Source organism: Diadema antillarum, unplaced genomic scaffold, assembly GCF_040938485.1.
Source record: "Diadema antillarum isolate AM-2024a unplaced genomic scaffold, OU_Dant_1.0 seq00000647_RagTag, whole genome shotgun sequence".
Taxonomy (NCBI): Eukaryota; Metazoa; Echinodermata; class Echinoidea; order Diadematoida; family Diadematidae; genus Diadema; species Diadema antillarum.
The window spans coordinates 352,431-376,246 of NW_027271561.1; the positions used below are offsets into that span (position 1 = coordinate 352,431).

Genomic DNA, 23,816 nt, shown 5'->3' on the forward strand with positions numbered 1-23,816 from the left:
ACGGAAAAATCTTGCAATTAGTAATGCTTTCGTCACCTAGGCAAGCGCGGGCATGTCATGAAATACGAGTAGGATCTCGAGTGGATCGCATCATCGGACGCCCTTTTTTTTTTTCTCTCTCTCTCTCTCTCTCTCTCTCTCTCTCTCTCTGCTTTCTGTTTTTTGGGTTTGTTTTTTTTCGTGGCTCTGAATTCCGTACTGAATGAAGGATGAGATTTCGGCCAAAAAGTAGCATCAGTTATTCACAAAGTTCTGGAAATTACGAATTCGGCAAATTATGAAAATTATTCACTCCGATTTTTGGAAAATAGACTTCAAATATATCCCTTTCCAAAAAGTTGTCTTTTTGCGCGGTGTAAAATCGCATCATAATTCCGGACATGATAAAATGGAATAATCGACGTCTTTCGCACCTTGTCCTTGCACCAGTGGCAGAATCACAATTCATACCTATATACGATTCACCATACACATTCTTACCGAAAGGACGACAAAGAAAAAATCGGCAAATGGGGCTCAAATTTCGTATTTATGTTGTACTGTAAAATGTCTAACTTGAACATTTCGAACAGTTCACGCGATAAAACCTTGTGATAAGTTGACATCTTCTTCTATTAAATCCGCGGTGAAATGCGAATTTCTTAGCGTTTTTACATGTTTATCTGTATAGGACCTAATATTTGTGACAATTATGATTACGCTGGCTGTGTGTTGCATTTTAGAGTTTGCTGGCAAAACTTTAACAAGTCTACCCAGTAATCACGATCAAATTCAAAATTTCTGGTTGTAGTCACAAAGTAGGCCTAATATATAGTCAAAAGAATTGTGCGTTCACATTTAATGTGATTAAAGATGAATCACATAGCGCTACCTTTTCTGTTCAGGTTTTTTGTAAACATTTTGTTATAAGAATTTTCAATGTCCGCTATTCGCTCAAACACATTTAAGAGAACTTATAAGCAAAGAATTTAAGGCCAAATTATTGACTGTAAAACAAAATCAATTCTTATCGACACTTTGTAATCATGTCCGACTCGCTATAGAATAATTATTGAGTTCTGTGGCATTTTGTACCCGCGTTCACTCTAAACATGGATGTGCTCCTTATATAGGCCTATACGGTAAATGCATTAAGGTCCATCCATCACGATCTCTATTCCATCACAAGTTCTAGCCTATCAGGGCCAGCGGAGCGTTTTCAAAAGTGGGTGGGGGGGGGGGGGCACTTCCGGGTTTTCATGAGCTAACAAGCACACAAAAAAAGGTCTCCTTCCACTCCCGGGTTTCTTCAGCTGACAAGCAAAAAAAAAAAATAAAAATAAAAATAAAAAAAGGGGTCTTCAGCGCAGAAACATAACCTTACCGCGCTCATTCTTCAAGATCTCTATTTCTTTTTAGTGCTACTTACATACTTCCGGGTTGAAAATGTGGGGGGCAAGGGCGCCAAAGTGATGACACCATAATGTATTCCTTAGTATGGTGCACAAAAAGTGCCCCCCCCCCCCCCCCTCGGTTCCGCTGGCCATGGTATTTAATGGCGAAGTGTATACGCTATACTGTGAAGAGTTTGAATGCAGAAACAGTTAAGCGTTATTTTCATTTTTTTTTCTTTTAGGTAGACATATTCGTCATTATCAAACAGATACAAATTAAATCTTTTCACTGATTATGGCACTCCCTTCATTCAGCAAGAAATATTACTGAAGATGTTATTAAAATCATCACATACAGGCCTACATTTTATCATCTTCTTTGTTTTTCAGCAGATTTAATCTGAGATATCTAAAGTTGGTAAAAATGGATATCGGTTTTGCATCTAAACTCTTCAGAATGGAATAATTATTATACATTGTGTGTACAGGAATTACCCTATGGTGTATGGGGCGGGATTCACATACCTGCTCCTGGCGGGGTCAGGGTTCAATAATAGTTCAAAGAAACGACATTGTAAACTTAAATGCAACTATTGAATATCCATTTATATTGTAGATTTTTAAAAAAAAGAGCAAATTAACGCTCAAAGAAAGAAATAAAGCAAGCTTTCAATGTCATAACGGGGGCCTGTCTTATAAAGACTTGTGATAGAAATCAATCACAAGTTTCTTGTGAGCTGCAATGCAAGTTGCGATTGATTTGGGGACTTGTGATTGATTTGAAGGCTTTATAAGACGGGGCTCGGACATCATATCGAAATTGTGCTGAGCAAGATCGCATGGAGACAATATAAGTTCGAGATACATTTAGTATGAGTTTGAGAATAAAATAGGATATGGTGCTGTCCTCTTTGTTAATAATTATTTTCAACACGATCCATTAACCCTATGGGTGCCACATTATATTATCTATACCTATTATTACCTACATTATATCACCTGTCCATAGGTTTGTGTGTGAGAGTTGTGCACATTTTGACTCATTTGGCACAGAAAGGGTTAATCGTAGAACTTTATGAGAGACTCACTATTATTTTCTTTGCAGCTTGACTGCTGTCCTCTAGTGACTGGAGTGATGTAGTTGACGCGCACCAAGTCAGAGCGTCAAAGTAAAAGAAGTCACGTGATTGAAGAAGAGCAGTAAATAAATCTCCCTCATCCATCTCTCTGCCTGTTCTCGGGGGATCTCTTCATGGGAGACAAAACAATCTGCGATTTCAAAACTCACAAGTCTTAATGACTACGCAACTAATGCCTGATCTTCGCACTGATGTAATTTCTATATTACTTTGCCCCTCTTGTTTGTAATGTTATTTCCTATTAAAACTTCTGTCATCCTGCAAATTTGGATTTCACCAGTTGGGTGCAGTTAATTTGATCACGGAGTGGCATTTTCATTCAATTAGCAACTATTATCCAAAACAATTAATTTCAATAGCTGGCGTGGAGACGGACCAGAGAAAGACATTTTGGTAGTGGCGTCATCAAAATTGGACATAGTATAAAAAAGTTAAGAAATTATTACGTTTCAACCCTGGATGTTGGGGGGCTTGTTGTCATTACCTCACAAGTCTCCAATTTACCTGAACACAATCTTGATGTAGCTTCCTTTTTACATAAATTTGATGTTGATAAGTGTTATCCTTCCCACGAAATAAAAAAGTAATCTTTTGATAACCCATCAGTAACAACTACAACGAGGGGGAAAGGAACAGAACAGTGGTTGCTTAATTATCAACAAAAACATGTTTTTATCTAATACTTTTATGTTACCCACATTAGGGAAAACATTGGACACTTTAAAAACTTATGACTTTCTTATTATTCAAGACCATTTTTGATGAAATTCTGTCATTCAATTTTAGTGAAACTCAGTTATTGCGTCGTATAGTTTTACTGAATTCAATTTCAATATGATGTGCAAAAAATGTACTAAACATTGTTCTATCATGTCTGTCAACTGTCTCTCTTATTTCCTTTATTTATATAGTGTAACAAGAGAATATAAAGCATGCACGAGCAACCCAACACGCGAATAAAATACTATCTTCATGACTATACGTATTGCCAGATTCAGTGCTGTCCTGATTCGAATGATCGTTTCTGGCCAGTCTTTACCTTTCGAAGATATGAACGGCTACCAGTCTAACCACTCGCTGTGGACTCCGCCGCCGCAGAGCGACACGACGAGCAAAGATCAGTGATAACAGCCCAAATAGTAGGGCTACAAAAGGAATTTGCCCGAGTGTGACAATCGGCTTCCAAGCTGTAAAGGGTATTGTCGTAAACTTCCATGGGGATAAACAACAACCATAGGACGGCGGCTCGTCTACAAAGATGCGTGGGGCTCATTAATGCGAGCGATTCTCGAACATGAGACATGGATGTCTTTGCTTTCTTTAATACCCAGTCTCGTGTTTTGTTTTCAAGGTTTTACTCACTCACGTCGTTGGGGAAGATCGCGAACGTGTAATGTAGCACTTTAACATTTAAAGTTTGTCGCACGTTTTATTTTTCCTCGCCGGGGGAAATCATGGCGCTGCTGCAGTCACTATTGGCTCCCTCGGGAGTGTTTCCCAAGCGGAGCTTCGGCAGCGACAGCGGCTTTTCGGCCGACGACAGCACTGCCGTGGACCCAATCGCTGCCGGCTCGGAGATCACCTCCTTGACTTCGAACACGACGAAGAGCGTCGCCAAGCCCAACACCAGACAGGAGGCTGGTCCGACCGTAATCGGCGATCTGAGGGCAGATAACCGCGACGGCGTCGCCGACGAAGAAGACGATGACGAGGGAATCGACGGGTCCACCTCGGAACAGGACCAACTCGTCATATCTTTTGGGGACGACGCGGTGTCGAGTGCCCACCACCTAAGCGTCCCAGTGCCGAAGAAATCCGTCTACATTGCGACATCTCGCATCAAAGCATCATGGCTGGACAACACCTATCAGAAAGCTCTAGCCAGGGCGAGAGCCCGACTAGCCAAGGGCCACTGGCCCCAGGACCCCGAGGAATGGCGGCTACCAAATGCCCCACTACCAGCCAAGCCCGACTACACTAGAACTGGTCCAGTACTCTCCCTCCCCAGTGGCTACCTCGTCACCCAGAGGAAGAGACGAGAAGCTCGGACAAGAAGTGAAACTTTTCCAGGAACAAGCAAGGTAAGTTTCCCCCTAAATGATCATTCAAACACACTCAATGAGAAAAATTTATGTCACTCACTTTCATTCTTTCTGTTCCTCTCTTCTTATTGGAGGGCGTTGTCAAACTCTCATGCCTCATGTCCATTTGCGCTTTTTGCTTTAACAGTGTTTAAATTGCAGATAAATGGTGTAGTAAGATCCTTGCTTGTCAAACCCCGACATCTTTTTATCTTTTTTTATCAAGCTTCAGAAAGCGCTGACAGCACAGCGTATAAGTATAATGGGCCTGTTTACATCCGTCCAAAATTATAAACACTGTGGCTCCCTCCTCGCTTTTGTTTTTAAAGAAAGTTTATAAGCGAGAAGTCACTACCATTGGCTATAATATAAACTTGATCAATGTTTCGATTTCTTAACGAATTGTTACGTTTACCCATGCAGGGTAAACCCTACATAAAACCCGTCATAAAGAACTTATTAGCATGTATAGGTCGATCGCTCTTTCTTCATTAGCTCTCTATTTTTTTTCCGAAATGGTTCTCGCCTACGAAAGGAGTAGAGTTAACTGTAATTGTTTCAGTAAGTTTATAAGTTCTGGTAGTGCGTAGAATCAGTCTGTAATTTGTGCATTGAACAGAAAATCTAAAGAAAAAAAAAAGATCATTATACACCCATAAGATAATTCTAATTAATCACATATATTTCACAACATCATGATGTCACACACAAACACACACGAAAAAAATGATACATTACATTGCATATGTGCCCGCAAATTGTGCCATATGAATATCTATATTCCTATATCTGAGATGAACGAACATTACAAAACAAGGCTTTGGTCGCGCAGTACGATCTATTGACCAGTCCATCTTGTAATAAGTTTCAGCTTCGCACTCTTGCAGCCAAAGAGCCGTTACACCCCTAATTTACAACACATACACGATCCTATTGTTGCACCAATTAACAGCAGAACGTTACCCGAGTTTTGATTTACACCTCTGACTTCAACTCGAAGCACACAATTTAATGAGATAATGACAGACGATACCCTATTATCGGCGCCTAATTTTGCCGTAATTACCCATTCAATCCATAATCTTAAAGACTGAAAAGGCTGAATCTAAAAGACTGAGAAAATTGATGATACTTAAGATTGTTCAATATTGCGAAACAGGTAAACTACTGGAACTTTGTGCAAAAAGGTATTTCTGTCTTTTGTGTCCGGTAGTCATGAAGGGCAAAAATGGTGCTCTACATGGGGGAGAATGTCAAAATGAGCATAACACCGGACGATGAGAAAAAAAAAAACAAAAGTAAAAGAACACATGTTGGGGAAAATCGACTCCATAATGATAGATGCGACTAACAATAAAGATCATGACACATGAATGTATCCCATCAATTAGAAATTATGGATAGGAAAGTGGATTTAATTTAATTTCGTTTGATTTGATTTCGTTCGATACGAAATTAATGTAAACAAAAAATATGTGCAGATGCCATCTGGCATTTGAAATGGATATGTACCGGTAAATGGATTATCCAAACACAATTATTATCAATGGCAAACTGAAGGACAATACGAAAACAGAAGTAAGGATTCCGTCACCTCATTGAAAGAAAACCTCGGATTGTCCAAATTATTGTGAGGATCTTCACCGACAATATGAACGTTATCAACTGCTACCACAATCTAGTAAATGATTTTTTCCTTGAGTGGTTCTGTACGTAATTCGTACACTGAATGCATTGTAGTTGAATTGCACGGCATCATAATTATAGCAAAAAAAAAGGAGATATGAAAAAGAAAAAGAAAGAGGTCCCTTCGCAAAATTGCATTGTACATGAACTATTGCCAATGGCAGACAGTGACATGATGGTGACTATAAGATGAACGTAATTCATATCAGTATAGTATCCGATTCGACTCGCTAAGATTAGATAAGATTAGATGAGAATCATATCAGATTATAACCATTTTAGATTAGGTTAGGTTATAGTAGATCAGATTAGATTAGATTAGCTCAGATTAGAGTATTTTGAATTAAAATTATGTTTGTTTGGGGTTTTTTGTCATACCGGTTCTGTAGGAATATGATATTAACAATTTGCCACAATTTCAAAGGTATCTATCTGTGCCCTAACTGAATCTGCTAGCTTTCGGTTAAGAATGCTACAAGGAATGCACAGATTATGAACTATTGATGATTAAACATGAGGGTAAACATGAAACTGATTAGATTTGCCTTCTGATTTGAGCTCTCCATACATAAAGTCCCATTATGCTCGCAGTCTTGTCAAGAAGCATAGCAGAGAAATATGAAAGGTGCTAAAAGACGAGAAAGTTTGGTAGACAATGCAACATGCACACTGGTAATTTGGAATTATATATATTTTTGAGAAATTTATTACGTCATATTTCGAGATGTGAAGAATTTGATTCGGCAACTTTTTTCGAGATGATTTTCTTCTTCTGAGCCTTACCAAATTAATAATTTATTTTTTTTTTTATTTCGCTTGCTACTGAAAGGGTTATGAAGGAAATGTGTCTGCGCGGAATTAAAAGGTTATCGAGACCTAAAGTCTTTTGCAACAGGACCGCCACTTGTGTATTCCAAAAATTTCATATTATGAGCATCAACGCTACACCCATTGTTCCTATGGGAAGGAAATGACACGTTATTCATGAGACTCGATCTATACGCGTCCCTTGACAATTGTGTGGAATCTTTTTCGAGGAGATAACCTTTCTAACCCTCGCGCAATGGGACAGGCCCATATTTTGAAATTGAACACGCTTTGAGCTATCACGATTATCACTAAAGCGGTAAGAAAATATTTTCCCTGAACTTTCACACGCCAGCTGACAGAGACACTATACTGTGCATGATATCATCATCACACAGCACGGCCCTGGATTGGGATATACTTTGAAATGGTGAGCCTGTGGATAGGGTTATATTTGCCATGCACATGGCTTGAAAACATACAACATCATCCAACCCCAAAAATTGAAGTAAGTTACATTCCCTGCCCTCAACTTGCTCAAAGGATGTTGACACTGTGTGATGTCGATAAGTTGACGAGCAAAGAAAAAAAAAATACTTCACAAGACAGTGACTCAATGACTTTAATAGGAATTGTAGAGGCTCTCTTCAATCCATAGTTGGATTGCACATCAAACACCAATTGCATGCTTCTTTTTTTAAAGTTAAATGTCCACATCTCGTCGGCAGCTCCCATGTCACCACCCCTGTCTTGCATATTCTCTCTTTTATACGTCTCCCACCTCTCTCTTTTTCTATCTCTGTATCTATCTATCTATCTATCTATCTATCTATTTCTCTATCTATCTATCTATCTATCTATCTCTCTATCTCTCTATCTCTATCTCTATCTACCTATCTATCTATCTATCTATATCTATATCTATCTATCTCTCTCTCTATCGATCGATCGATCTATCTATCTATCTATCTCTCGCTCTATCTATCTATCTATCTCTTTATCTTCCTCTCACTTTCTTTCAATCTATCTCGTTTTCTAGTTCAATGGTGTATGCATAAATTTACCGCGTCGAGCTTGACAACGAACGAAAACATCCCGCATTCATCGCAGGCGATGCGCGAAGAACATTGTCATTGATTATTGAGGCCAAAATAATGAAATAAGAATCTTGTTTAAGGGCTGAAAGGAATCCCCCTTTTGTTCATATCTCTCGCTGCAGAACACACGGCGCACTCACAGGGAGCAATGAATCGATAATGATAAATCACAAAGTATGAGTATAAAGTATAAAGCGTGCCCACTATAATTCTATTTATTGTGGCAATATATCGATCGATAACTACCACTCCAACACTATCTATATAGCTCCTCCTCGTATATATATATCTCTCTTTTTCTGTTTGTCTGTATGTCTGTCTCCCCTTCTCTCTATCATTCTGCTGCAATTATAAGAACGCATATTGATAGATTAATGTTGTTGATTAGCGTTGCAAGAAAGTCGAGCTGCAGTCAATTGCGATTGATTTGGGGAGTTGCGATTGATTTGGGGAGTTTCAATTGATTGCAACTTTCTTGCAACACATAAGACATAAGACATGTAAGATAAATAGATGAATAAACGGATGGATGGATATATGCTCCAATAGATATCAACATTTCCTTTCATCTGTCGAGTGAGGCATATTTATGATAATATTAAGGAGGTGATTAATTTAGTGCATGCAAATCAATATATTAAACGCTTGAAAATATTTGACTTAACCTACTGGACCCTAATCTAATAAATTCATACCCATTACAGTTCAAAATGTTTGGAGAAGAGCGTTTGGTTGTTTGATAGGATACTAGGTTACAAGTGATTAGGTTCTTCGAAATCAAGTTATAAAAGAAGACATGATATTAAGATATGACACACTTTAGCAACGAACGTTCATGGGGCAAGAGGGACAGAAAGCATGAAATAATTTCACCATTCTTTAATGTGCGTTCGAGTAGATAATATTTGCCAAGGCTACAAGAGATGGCATTTTCATTTACGTCTCTTGAGAAAAAAAAAGAACAGAATAAATTTTATGTCGACGTTTGTCAGTTTGGCATGAAAAATAAAGTTGAAACTCATCTTACATGATAATATTACATCCACTTGAAGAGGATGTTGGAACTACAAGAAGGAAACGAAAAAAAAAAACCCGGATTGCAATATTGTGTGCTCTTTGGATAGAAAGGGATAGCAAGAGGCGGTAAATCTGCTTGAAGAGTTTTCACGGTTGAACCGTCTGCATCTTCTTCTTTTCAATCTTCTTTTCCATCTAAAGCCTTCTTGGACTATTTTTAATTCCACACCCATCGAGGGTCCGATCTGCTTAGTAACTCCAGACGCTTTTGTGTCCAAACAGCCACCTTTGTTTCGTTTAAGCGCGGATGTGTTTTTCTCTCCGTTTTTTTTTTCTTCTCCAGTTCTTTGCATCTGCTTTTTAAAAGGGGGTGATCTGTTCGTACCCTGCAACGCTTCTGAAATCTCCGTTTTGGTCACTCCGTATCGCCGTAACAACAATATAGACAAAAGACAGGTGTATATAAGTGTGTGCGCCGCTAGATATCAGGGGCTATTTTCGTTTTAAGATGAATTGACGAGCAGTAATTCAGAAGTGCTGCCTTTGTTTAAGCATTCACTCCGTAACTGTCTAGTCATCGTACCTTTATAGTTCATTATGTATTGTGTCTCAGTTTATGCCAGCGGAGAGAAGCTTTTTACCTGCACAGTAGAAACACACCACGAATTCATGAGTGTGATTTCACTTCGATGGACTTTTTTCCGGGTTTTTTTCTTTTTTGGTACTTAACAAGGTACAGCTCACAACACAAAGTGTATTACATGAGACAGATATACCTATTTCCAAACTTTCCAGCTGTGTGTTTTGTTTTTTTTTTTTCAGAACAAAGATGCGGTTATGTTCTGTATGAAGATAATATTGTGTAATAATATAACATGGAAGGAGGCAAATAGAAGAGTAGATTCCAATTCAGTAAGACAGGAACCTCATACTAGAAAATGATCAATCGCATAATTTAAAGTCTTCATAGTAATACAATCTCTGCGTTACTTCCTATCGTTCCAGACTATCTTATTTTGCGTGTATCTTAGGTTACATCTATTTTCTCCTCGCGTGAATACCGTATTATTCACCTGTAAAATCACTTCCTTTAAGCAACTTCAAAATGCGCCCCGATCGATATCGTCACATTAATGCAGTCGAAAGACGCTTCTAAGCAGACGTCTTTTTGTGATTGTTCGTTCTCGTCTGTGATCGAGAGTATCGATCTCGCCGCTCATAATCGCACAATGAAATTCGAGCGCTGCGCGCGGGGTAGCCATAGCACAATCATACAGTATACATACTTAGCTTAGAACGTCTTGAAATAGCCTCGGCAAGCAATGATGAAAATGCAAGACTGTGTATCGATTCATGTTCATAAAGGCTTTTGTCTTCATGGCCGTGACAATAAGGCGTTGTTTATCAATAACCGCGAGCCACATGCCTTTGTGTATATTGCAATCTTTTCAAAACTTGTATGAATCTTGAATGCAAGCTAAAGTAATTTCACAAGCGCAAATAGATGTACATGTATTTTCGTAGGACCTCCAGACAGCGATCGAATTATCTGGATTTCAAACCATCGCACAACCGCAACTACTGATATGCATCCCCCCACCCCCCCAAAAAAAAAAAACACACACACAACAACAACAACAAACAAATAAACAAATAAACAAGCAAACAGTTGTGTTATCTAGATCATCATGATCGAAGTGTGATGTCTATTGGTCAATGAAATATAGATTAAAACAATGGAGGTTTCGATGTTTTCTTTGGTTTAGAGAGGCAACCTTTACTCATTGGTCCCCCGTGGATATTTTGCTGAGCACAGAGGATGCGACTGTGTGATCCACAAGTCCCAGTGGGAATGATGTGGATTGTGGGAAAGGAAAGAGTGGGGGGGGGGGGGAGGGGAGGTAACCTTCTAAACTTATAATTTCATTGTACTATAAAGAGGTTGAAACATGTTTGAAATTTAATGAGATCTTTGGGATACGCAATCATTTTCTTTATCGATCCCTGCATCATCCATATCTTCGTCCGATTACGCACATGAGTAATATTGAAAGCCGCAAATAAGCACGTCTTGCCTCGCAAAGGAATGATGGAAATGCAAGGCTCTGTATCGATTCATGTAAATTCATGAAGGCTTTGTCTTCGTGGCCGTGACAAAAGGGCGTTGTTTATCAATAACCGCAAGCCACACGCCTTTGTGTATATTGCAGTCTTTTCAAAACTTATATGACTGTTGAACACAATCAAAAATCATCTTCTCACACGAGCAAATGGATGTATTTTCGTTTAGACCTCCAGACAATGATCGAATTATCTGGATTTGAAAACCATCGCACAACCGCAACTCTTGACATACATAAGAACAATTCCTCAAAAATCAAACAAACAAATCAACAAGCAAACATGTTATATGAATCATGACGATCGACGGAGCACATAATGACTGTAATAAGGCCAACGAAATATACATTAAACAATGGAAGTTTCGATTTTTTTTCTTTTGTTTAGAGCGGCAACTTATACCATTTACCTCATTGGTCCCCTGTGGACATATTGCTAAGCGCAAAAACCCCAATGAGAACGACCAATGTGCGGCGGGGGGGGGGGAATCTTTTAGTTGACACGCCCTTTTATAGTCTTTCATAATTCATTAACTATGCAAGGTAGGAATTAAAGGAGATCTTTTGGTCTTCTAATCATTTTCTTTTATCGATTATGACGTCATCTGTATCTCCGTCCATTTGAACCTATACATGCTATTATAGACATATTCAAGGCAGAACATAAGAAGTCACAGCACATGGGTTCAACGCCACAAAATGTCAACTTTACAGACGTGCATTTTGGTGTGAAATAAGGTACACTTGTAAAGGTGTTTCTTTCCGAGGACATTATACCTTTCACCAATTACTGTCATGTAAAATAATGTTGAGAAGATATGCCAGTTTTATCACTCCCATCTACGAATTATACATCATTTTAAGTTTTCCATGGCAAAAAAAGGGACAAAGACAGAAATGACTCGAATTTTATGAATGTTTTCATGGTAAAAGGCGTTAACTGTATTTGGTTTACGATGCACCCCATTACATAGATTCTCTCCGGAATTAAGTTAGTCCTGAAAAGGATTTAAATCATTCAACGTTTCCACAAGTATAGATTCCAAACTTTTGCAGCAGATCTTGATGAGTATTGGATGCATTATTATAGTGCACAAGTCCACCTTTCGGTACTCATGGGGCTTCAAGAAAAATACACGTAGAAAACATGAGAACGGGGAAGAAAATAAGAAACAAACAAGCAAGCAAATTACCTGATAAGGAACACAATTCCTTGAACATAATAGATTGTAGTTACGCAATCTTCGACGCGAGAGGAACTAAATACATTTTCAGTTATCAGTGGAAACTGTTGATACTGTCTTTGGGCAAAGCAACGTGTCTGTCTTGATGGGTGTAAAACGTCAGTCGACTTGCATTGTCCGAGATTTCGCTTGCATGGTTAGTCTGAAGAGTTAGTTTTATTGCTGCCGACTCTGATTCGGATCGATATTTGATTGATTGCCGCTCACTTCTTCACCTCCCTCAATGGTAGAGCCAAACAAATAACTGTCAAAGCATTGACAAGGGGAAAACGGCTTATCAAATATGCAGAACGGCACAACTGGTGGAAAATCTTTTCCGCTGACGATAATGTAATAGAAATGCGTAATTTTAAATGGTATTTTTAGACGACTATAATCTTTCCGAGGCAAAACTAAGAACGTGCAGGAAATAGGTAATTGAGGAGTGTGAAACAGCTTGTTTTCAGAATTATTTTGTTGCATTCTTCGAATTCTCCGAGACTCTTCTCATAATGCAGCACCCAAAAAGAAACCCCTCATTATACTCAGTCACACAGTATTGTCAGGTAAATAGTGAACAGTATATGGTTACATGGATAAGACTCTTACTACTCAAACTGAGGTCCCGAGTTCGAATCCCGCAAAGAGATTACGTCCTTAGACAAGATAATATGTCGAGTCTTTGGTAGTGTTGAAAGCGGGACATTCTGGAAAGACAGTGCTAAAACTGAAGAGGTTACCCTGTCTATCAAGACCATGAAAACTATCGGTGTCATTATTGTTTTAAACACCCCAATATGAATGTGTTTATATATGATTATTTACGTTTACATGTGCCCCTTTCGTAATAGCCATACCATGATCTTCGATTTTTATATAAAAACAAAACATAGACAAGCAGTCCTATATAATCAATGCATGCATTGCGTGTAAGAAATGATATTGTTTGGTGAGATTTAACGTTAAAGGGTACAACATTCGGTGTGAACAAAACAAATGGAGCAGCTGTTTTTTGTTTCTCCGTCTCTCTTGTGTCATCAAACAAACTAATGAAAGTTCATCTTTTGAGGCAACGTACACTGTATATTCTACGCAATAGACCAAAACGGAAGGGGAAAACAGATGCGTGTGTTGGAAGTTTTGTGTCACTCAAAAAAATGAATTATTAACTATTTACTGAAAGACCATCTCAAATGGCCATAAAAGTTCCGGTTAACTTCAAAAAACACACATGCCGTCATCATAAAAATGACAAGAAACGGGCGATTCCGCTACGATAGATTATTGCGCGCATGTTTGCTTTTCACGACGACCATGCTATCCACATCCCATTGTCATCATACATCATCATAGTTCGATTCTTCCCCATGCACCAGTTGATTTTGATAAATAGAGGAAAAAAGTGTAAAAATAGAATGGCGGTGGCGGCATTAAAAAGAGAATGTTATGAAACTGTAAAGTTATAAATTCCCACTTATTTTGAAATTTCTGTACCGTTCTTCTTGTCTGATTGTATCCATTGGTTGAAGTAGAAAACGGCTGGCAGTAAAGTTTGGGTATTGCGACGTAATTTGAAATGCTCGAGGACGGTGCGAAGACGATGGAACTTTTCCTGTTCTGCTTTATTTTTGTGATTTCATTCAATTATGTATCACCAAAGCAAAGCTGTAATTCGAAAATGGAGGACGTTTCAATTCAGTGTTGTAGGATGTGGACATTGATACGCTTGTTTGATTATAATCATGTTGACGCACGCGTTTAGTTCGATCTTACTATCATTTTTGTACCTTTTTTAAACGTCAAATTATACTTTCATTACAAAGTTTTCAAGTGTATAAAGTATTACATAATATCAAACTGTAATTACATATAACTAATAAGGAAATGAATATGAAGAAGCGTATTCATCTTTGATCCTAACAAACTTGCAAATTTACACCATCTGTCAAGTAAAAAAAAAAGATAAATGAGCACCTACATTGTATTCATTCTTTAAAGTCAGTCCCGCTGTTAACTGGATTTTTCTTTTAACACATAATGGGATGGTGGGAATTTGGAAAAGATAATTTATGGATGACTGAAAATTTGACTGTGGCTACTGCATGGGTGATGGAGCATTTAGTGTACATTAATTTTTCACAACTGATTGAACAATCGTCTTTATGAACAATGTTTTTTATCAAGGCTTATTAAAAATAAATGATACTGAATTATCGGTGTGTATTTACGTCGATGAAAGGCAATTTGTCACTCAAATGCAGTAAAATCAATTAGACGAAAAACTCATTAATTTGAATGTGCATTTTATTAAGAGATCATTCTGGCATAACAGCCGCAAATCAAAAGAAAGATCAGAAAAATCAACAACAGAGGAGCTTCGAATTCAGAGATGTTAAAAAGATCCACACTCCTTTCGTCAATGATATCTGAGTTGAAATCGTTGACAACCATTAATGACCGGTGTACTCGGATAAGGGCTTGCTTGCACAGAACGGGGTTTTATCATGTTTAGTCCTTGACAACGGGAGATAAGTTTTACAAGAACCACCGTCCAGTGACACTTGATGGTGTAGAGACAACAGCAATGCAGGCAACAGAAAATCGACAATCCCAAGCTCGTTTTCTTAATCCATCCACCACTCTATCCAGTAATTATTTTGTCATTCATTTCTTAGCGTCGTTCAAGACAGTGACCAGACGATATTGACTACATACATGTATACCATTGATCTATACAAGATGTGTTGTATAGCGACATGTATAATATAAATATTCTTACGTCACACACGGAAGACAGCATTTCGTCACAAAATATATAACATTAAGAAAAATAGCGTTATTCGTCATGCTGAAACATTATGCTGCACGGTCATGTACACGCACCTACACACCCACACACATACACACAGGTAACATATGAAACATGTAGGCCTATATAATGAAAAAAATATATAATATTAGCACATTAAAGCAATGAAAGAATGTATCAAATTCATTGTTCATAGCTAATGATATACACATCGTAAAAACTAACAAAACATTCTATTAAAACGTAAGACAAAATGTGTCACCACATAATGGTGCCAGGTAGTTGACGTTGCTTGAAGCAAATGAATTGCGTATGTAAAACATATTTCACGCACTTATTCATAATACGAGAGATACGCCACATTTCGCTCGCAATTATTGGAGATAAAGGCTACTCTAAAAAGTATAGTAGAACCGAGACTAAACTGTGAACATAGGAAACTGGGTAATGTCTGGCGTTTCCGTCTCAGAATGCGTGGATTTTGCCTTGTCCTCACCAAACTATTCTTGACAAGTTATCAAGATTCTATAGGAAGCCGTATGAACGTATAATCCTCGTCCTAACACCCCAAAACAACTTGAAAGTTGTAAGTGTATCAGTGAATTGCTACCATAATTTATAGTATATATAATACGACAAGTGTGAGAACGCGCGTTCTTGAAAACAAAAACAAAAAACAAATAACACGACTGTGAATCGAGAGCCTAGTTTTATATGCATGACAATTTGGTGACAAGTGTACTGCGGAATGTTTCTTTTTGACTCAGATTGTTGGCATTCGGGCTGTAATCCCTAGGTCAAGCAAACCAAACTACCCCCAGAGAGCGGTCGTTCTGTCCGTGGCTCCACGTCGCGGTATGCGTGAGCACGTTACCGGTCTTTTGAGTGGAGAGGGCGGGTCGATATAGCGTGTGCGGTTGCCCCGGACAACGGGAGTGGTGATCCTTTTCTCGCCTCGTGGCTGTCTGCTCTGGCCGCATCGCGCGTGACGATGGTCACTTTCCGTAGTGACCCCTCAATAGCGAAACACGTCACCGATCGATTACGTCCTATCGTTCTATTCAGATACACATGTCGACTAATATCTTGCTTGTTATGACGACAATAGCCATTATTCCATGCGGATCTCCTCTCTCCCGTGTCTTGTGTGAAATATTGCCACTGTTTAATCGCCCATTGTGGTGGTCTATAACTTACAAAATAAGAAATAGCGGGAGGGAATTACCATTCAAAGTCTTAAACGTTCCACCAAAATCTTTTTAAATTTCTGTTATATACTTTACTTCCTTTTTCCCAGAAAACCTGTGAGATAAGCAATCAAAGACAGGATGTGTAAGAAGGAAATCTAACTAGAAAGAAAGAAAAAAGAAAGCATTTTTAAACAGGCGTGGCCAAATCAGACGACTGGAGCTAGAATCATTTACAAAGACGTTGTTCATTTCATTCCCTGATATGATATCAAAATTAATGTGATGGACTGAAACTTCAGATCGCAGATTCCGCAGCATAATTCTATGCACAGAGCCTGGGCACAGAACATGTAGTCCTTCTAATTCCTTTGACACCCATCCTAGGCACACTTATACACACAAACACAGCTAAGCACTAAAGTACCCGCAACATTAGTAAAACCGTCAGACTTTGAAATGACCATATGGGGAGTTTTCCTCTAAAAATCATGCAATAATATGTTGTGAATTTGAGTTTCAAATGCACCTAGAACTCTTCAAACATTTTCATCAAAATGATGTCAACATCAAAATGATGTCAACAACGATGTCCTCTACACAACAATTTAAACTATGTGAAATTGATTTCTAACGGAATTTTACGAAATATACTTGAAACCGCAGTGGTTCCGACTGCAATAAAAGGTAATCATCTTTTTGGTGATGGAAATGAGGGCTTATAACATCAGTGATATGTCTAGAATATCGCATAAACAAATTCCAACGGGCCCCTGAGGAAACGTGTTATCAAAACAGGTGCAATTAATATATCGGATTAACCAGTTTAGAGAAAGAAAAAGCCACGAAAAGGGTCCAAGAAGAAATACATGCTTTGTCTCACGTCGTTTCTGTTGACGTTTATTTTCCCCACACAGTATGCAACGGACTGGTTATGCCTTAAAATGGCGACATCGATAAAAGCTTCTGAAAGTCGAAGAGTTCACTTTACATTTTAGTCAAGGATCGGGGGCTTTGACATGTTTAAAATTAATATCCTAGCAAACGGTGCACTTTGATACACTTTACAACTCTCAATGATTGCTACATTTCTGATACGATCGCACCTACCCTGGATACTGTATCCCCATTAAAAAGAGAGAAATTTCATTAATCATTAAGAAAAGATGACATGTTAATATAAACTTTGCCATCGCTGGTCGATTGGAGTAGCACTTGACTTTTGATCGGATTTACCTCCCCGCGATATGATATTTTTCTTGTTCATGGGTTGTTGTTTTTTTTTACCCATAATGCACAATCACCATGCCACGTTCGACAAAAACAACCCACTTACTCTTGAAATGATTGATAAAACAAAGCTAGAATATTTACAATACCAAATAGTAAAACAATAAAGAAAAATATATAAAGTGAAGTCTTCATGTAAATTAGGTTCCACGAACCGCGTTACAGATTATCATATTTCTTTTTCTTTGGCAGGATTGAGCATGGTGTTTGTTTGTGTGTTGTTGTTGTTGTTGTTGTGTGTGTGTTTTTTTTTTGGGGGGGGGTAATTGCGAATCCTCTGATCAAATATGAGCATCATTATCGTGTGACTATTAAGACAACTCACTTCCTCTTCCGATGCCCAAATGATTTTTCTTTCATTGGAACGTTAGTGTAATGAAATGATGAATTATCTACCGCCACATCACTGAACTGTGGAGTTTTTGACGTAAATAGTTGTGGTCTATCATGCATCCACATTTTTAGCAATATGTCGAGGGATCATCATCGAAATGAAATGTGTTTATTACCGTTATCATTTACCATCAATCCAGAAATGCTCCATCATGTCTATGATGATATACATTACGGTCTTCTGTACCCTTCAGGATAGCCTCTTTAGTGTTGCCACTGTTCTACCAGAGGGCCCTGCCATTATTATTCCCCTAGCGTTGCCAGGTACCCATTTATACACCTGGGTTGAGAGGGACTTATATGTAGTGGGTAAAAACATCTTGTCCAAGACGTAAGCACTGGGCAGGAATCGAACTCGCGTCCTCCGATTGGGAGTCGGAAGTCTTATTATCCACTATGCCACAGCGCCCCCACTGATAGAAACAAACGTGACAGAACTGAGACAAGATTGGCCGACATGTATAAGAAATAGATAAAAGCAAGCAAGCAAACAAACAACAAAATGCTCAAACAAGCAGATTAATAAAAATGAAATTAAATCCACTTTTTGCTTTCCATACAAAGCCACGCAGTAATTGTCCAATTATGAATCAGATTCCCTTATACTGCTACTTTGCCAGAAGTACTTATATACCGTTGAGCGCTAATCGATATTAAGGGAAAAGAATGCATGAGTGCATGATTATGACGTCAGAGGCACGGCATCAGGTGAAACAATCCGATCGTCTGCTCACGCGCATTTGACTTACCGTAACTCAACTCTCCTGCACCTTTCAACCAACGGCGTGTCTCGATTCCATACACGAACAAACAGCATGGTGGCGCTAAAAGCATTGATGTATCGGGGGATAAAGTCGGTCCACATCCGACTTCATTCTCTGCCTAAATGTTTGTAAAATCCTATTATGCAGTGTTTACATTTCGTCTCTCTCTTTTTGACTCTCTTTGTCTCTATGTATGTCACAAGTTGATACACTCCGCACAAAGGAGAAAGTGTTTTTCACTGAAGAGGTATTACTTCGTTAAGGTGTAAGGTAGACCTCGTTAAGTTAGGACCTAGACTTTGTTGAGTCTACAAGCTGTTACTCATTTACTTTGGACACATAATCGAAAACATGGCGAACGGAGGAACAGTGCAAGTTCCGACTTTATCCTTTTACGAATTTAAGTTTCCTGTGTTAAACACATTCTATGTGGTAAGTTTATTGGTATGTTTTCATTTCGCGACAAGAAGCCGCTTGGAAAATCAGCTTGTTTTAGTTACCTATCTGCAGAGGAAAATTCGTGTATTTTTTTCACACAACCTTGTGCAGCTTTTCAGTATTTGTGTTACAACTAGGTATACCGATATACTGATAAAATTTGAATGTTTAAACATTGTCAAACACAACCTTGCCATTTTGGGATGCATGAAATTTCCAAAGAGTTTTTCCCTTCCAGATGGCTAACAAAATTGCAGACATTTTTTTTTTTTTTTTTTTGCTGCCGATTGTGTATTCGATCACAATTGAGTGTTTATACTTTAATGTTGTTTCTTTGAGCGTTTGTCTTCCTTTCGAACTTGATAAGACATTCCATGCATCACTGCTGATATAGCACATGCAATGATCGTGAAGATTAAGTGATTTATGTTATTGTATTTATTTATTTATTTGTCACAGGAGAACAAAGCTGCAGCCAGACAAGCTCATCTTCCTCCCATAGACAGGTGAGTACATTCATCTAAGGGTTGCTTTTACTTTTCAGCGTTTTAGCTTAATAAATTCAGGCAGAAGAAAAAGTTGGAGTATCTTTGTATGAAATCATCATGAAGTATACAATACAGAACAGAATATAAATACTGTGTAATATAAATGCGTTTATATTGTATATATTACACAGATATTGCCTTTCTAGAAGTTACATCACAACGATAGGCAAGGCAATTTTTGTATTTTGTTTCAGTATTATTGTGGTATACATAAATACAGCTGCATCGGCAACCAATCAATTTCTAGAATTATATCAACTTATATCAACTGAGGTGTCAATGCAGGCATGGAAGGCAATGTAACCATTTCGATCCTCGCTGCATTTGTTACGTAATTGCATTATAACCCATTACCGACCAGTATTCCGAAGACCATTTGATATGCAGCATGTATATAATGATATCATACATCTTATCTGTCCTTTAAGAATTGTCAGCCATTTCAATCGCGTATGATCTTTAACCGAGACATAACTGTAATATATAATAAGAGGTGATTGGATTCGGCAAACAAAACGGTCAACGAGGTCACAAACTTGCCAGTATCAAGATTAGGCACTTCGTAAAATCTCTCACGGTTAGCGTAACCGGGTAAAGGGATAACAGATAATGAAATTTCAAAAAGTCCCTTTTGTCTTTTCATATGTCAATACTTGATCTTGATTTTAAAGATAAGAGAGCGAAGGAAGTTTGTGCGTTCGTGCATTTTCTTGTCTTTTCCTTCCGCATTTTGCCTTACCAAACTAAACAACCCATCGACTCAAGATACTGGTCCTTATACAAACCTCTCCTCTGGCATAAACATGCGTATCATTTGAATGAAACCGTACACCTGAAAGTTTACATAGTCGTATAAACAACTGTTAAGCACGAATTAAAAGTAGGGCACGATATCCAGCTCCTAGGCAACAAACATTACAACGTGTGTATTGAAACATGACGCACCTCGCCAGTACTTTTTCCCGCCTAAAATAAACATGATGTCGTTTGCACGTCCATGAACATGACCTGGTTTTCTTGATAGCACTGTCCATCATTTTTAAAATTACATATCTAATGCTCTCACTAGGTTTTAGTGAAATCTATAAAAATAATTTCTACTCCATTTCATTTAAACTCCATTGGTGTATTGGCTTTTATTAATAGACAAAATCAAACACATAGAATGGGTAGAAAGTTCGTTTACACTAAACAAGAATATTGCAAAACGGCATGTTGTTACATTGTAGAATGATTTGATTTTTAAAGGCCCGTTAACGATCGCCCCGTCACTGTACAGGCATGCTAACCTGGAAACATTGATCTGCACATTACTCGAATATGAGACCATTCTGAAGCAAATAATTTCACACAACAATAGATATATAATGTACTCTAAAATGAATCCCACAAGGATTGCAACAATCATCTCCAGCATTCCCACTGATTCCCACTGATCAGTTACTAGCCATCCCCTTTAAAGGTACATTTGGTGAAATTCGAAAGGGCTCCCCATACAAACAGGGGCATTTTACCTTTCTTGCTATAAAAGATGCTTCATTCAGCACTTGAGGAGATGGAGAAGAAATCTACAGCAAGCCGTAATTTCAACAGACTTAAATGATGATCGAGTGACATTCTGAAATTGAAATGCCACCTGTAGATTTAGGATATTCATTTGCGAAAAATTATCTAACGAAGGAGAATTAGTAACTGCTATTATAATGCACTTCCCCGTAGCATTGTTCCCTCTTAGAAAAGAGCAAAACAGAAAAAAAAAGCATTGCAACTATTAATATTATTGTATTTCCAGTAAACAGTGAGAGGAAACCATTGCATTTGGAATTGCTCTGAAAATGACATTGCGTGATTTTCCCTAAAATGAAGGGAAAAAAATACCCCACACACATACAACAAAAAACTCTCTGAACCTGATTAGTTTGAGCACTAAAGGGAGTTAATAATTCACGCTATTTGGTGCGATGGAATCAATTTATTGGTGGCAGGGAGCAGGTGAAAAACCACTTGTTCCCGCCCCCGGGTAGCAACGGAGGGAAAATAATCGATGCTCGTCTGCGACACTATTCACACCGCTATCACACAGAGCTATAGAGAGGAGAGAGAAAATGGGAGGTTTCGGGAAAAGAAGCAGGAAAAACAGACGTCGAGAATTTCGTGATCGCTAGGTGACGGCAGGGTGGAAACATTCTCGATGATGACGTTAAACCTGATTGGAATTTGTTTGTTTTATTTCCATCTGAGAAGATGTGTGCAAGATTCAGCTCTCTGTGATTCAAGACGATTACTGGCCGGTGAATTTCAATGATCTTTCTTGAAACGACGGTTTGTGATTTCTGCACTGATTTATAATAACCATGACATATGTACTTGATTTGACTGCCTTCACACGACTTGAGTAAATGACCGTATGTGCTGTCCAAATCTCCAATCGCGCTAAATAATCTGTGCATCAAATTACTTCTTCCGAATTATCGGTTGACCCGCACCGATAGTGACCGCTGTGCAAGTTGACGGCATTATCTGCTATGAATGATGAGCAGCCGACAGACGACGTTAGGTTACCAGCGATCAAGACCGATCGGCCCGATCGATACTGTTGCCGAGTATTCACGGAATACATTCGCCACAGACAGTACTGGTCGAGGCGCCGTCAACTAGAGATCTGGGAAAGGTACTAGATATTGAGTTACATAAGTAAAATTTAAAAAAAAATCCAGAGATTAAATCGAACTTATTTCTCTGCAGCAAATGCTCAGCTACCATATAAAGTATCTGCCCTTTCTACATCTATACCTGGAACAAGATACTACACACAAAACACAGTAAACGAAACGACAGAATGACATTGTTGTTGACAAAGTTTCACTTTTTAATTGTATTCTCCATAGAATATACGACAGCCTGTTCGCCAACCTCTCAGCCAGCTACCCGTCGCACCTCCTTCGCAAGCGATGGGAAGTGGCGGCAGGTGCCCCGGCCGCTCCGGCGTCTCTGTACGACCAGAGCACGTACCTGCCCTTCACCGGGTCGGCCAACCTTCATCCGAAGGAACTGACGCCCACGGTCAGGCGGGATGACAGCCAACCTCCGCCCAAGTTCTGCTACGGATGCGCCGCCGAATTAGAGCGGATGAACAAGCGGGGAGAATATACGGTATTTTTTTTTTGCCACTCTATTCCTACCTAATTTCCCTAGACTTCCGGTTAAATAGCATAAAGATTGTTTAAAATGAACTTTCAATTAGTTAATATTCAGGCACGGTTTGTTCACACACTGTTCACAAATGTGGCTTTATTTGATACGGATAATCAAACTTTTCTTTATAGGTGTCATGTATATTAGTTCTTCCTTGTAAGGCTTGTACGTGAGGGTCCATGCATTTTGTTCTGTTTGTTGTTGATATTACTGTATGCATTTTGTACAACATAATTATGATTATTATTATTACATTATGATTATTACATTATTATTACAACTGATTAAGTTATCAACTGATTATTATTACAACTGATTAACATTTTTACGGTGGTTGTTTCTATTCATAACTCACATTTTAGAACTATTTTGAAGATTTTTTTTCCTTCTAAATCTGCAAATGCTAACTAGTGGCTTCAATGTACAAACGAACGGTTACCTTGTATGTTACAGTGTTGTTCTTGTTGTTACGAACAGGGTCCGTTCGTCTACCTTGACCAGGAAGGAGAAGACAGTGACGTCACAGGGGACATTGCGCAGGCGCGCTTGGCGCCGACGGAAGAGCACGCCCACGTAGCGGAGAGCCGCATCTGCGACGGGTGCTCGCGTTGCCGTGTACCGCAGTGAGTTTTGTATTGTTTTCTCTTAT

At 38.6% G+C, this 23,816-nt stretch overlaps 1 protein-coding gene across 1 annotated transcript; it reads left to right on the forward strand.

Annotated features, from left to right (window-relative positions):
- Positions 1 to 3,966: 3,966 nt before the first annotated feature.
- LOC139736435 (uncharacterized) lies at positions 3,967 to 23,794 on the forward strand. Its single transcript, XM_071647184.1, has 4 exons — positions 3,967 to 4,593; positions 19,884 to 19,930; positions 22,861 to 23,125; positions 23,645 to 23,794. The coding sequence occupies exons 1-4, from the start codon at positions 3,967 to 3,969 to the stop codon at positions 23,792 to 23,794; spliced, it is 1,089 nt and encodes a 362-aa protein (XP_071503285.1).
- Positions 23,795 to 23,816: the final 22 nt, after the last annotated feature.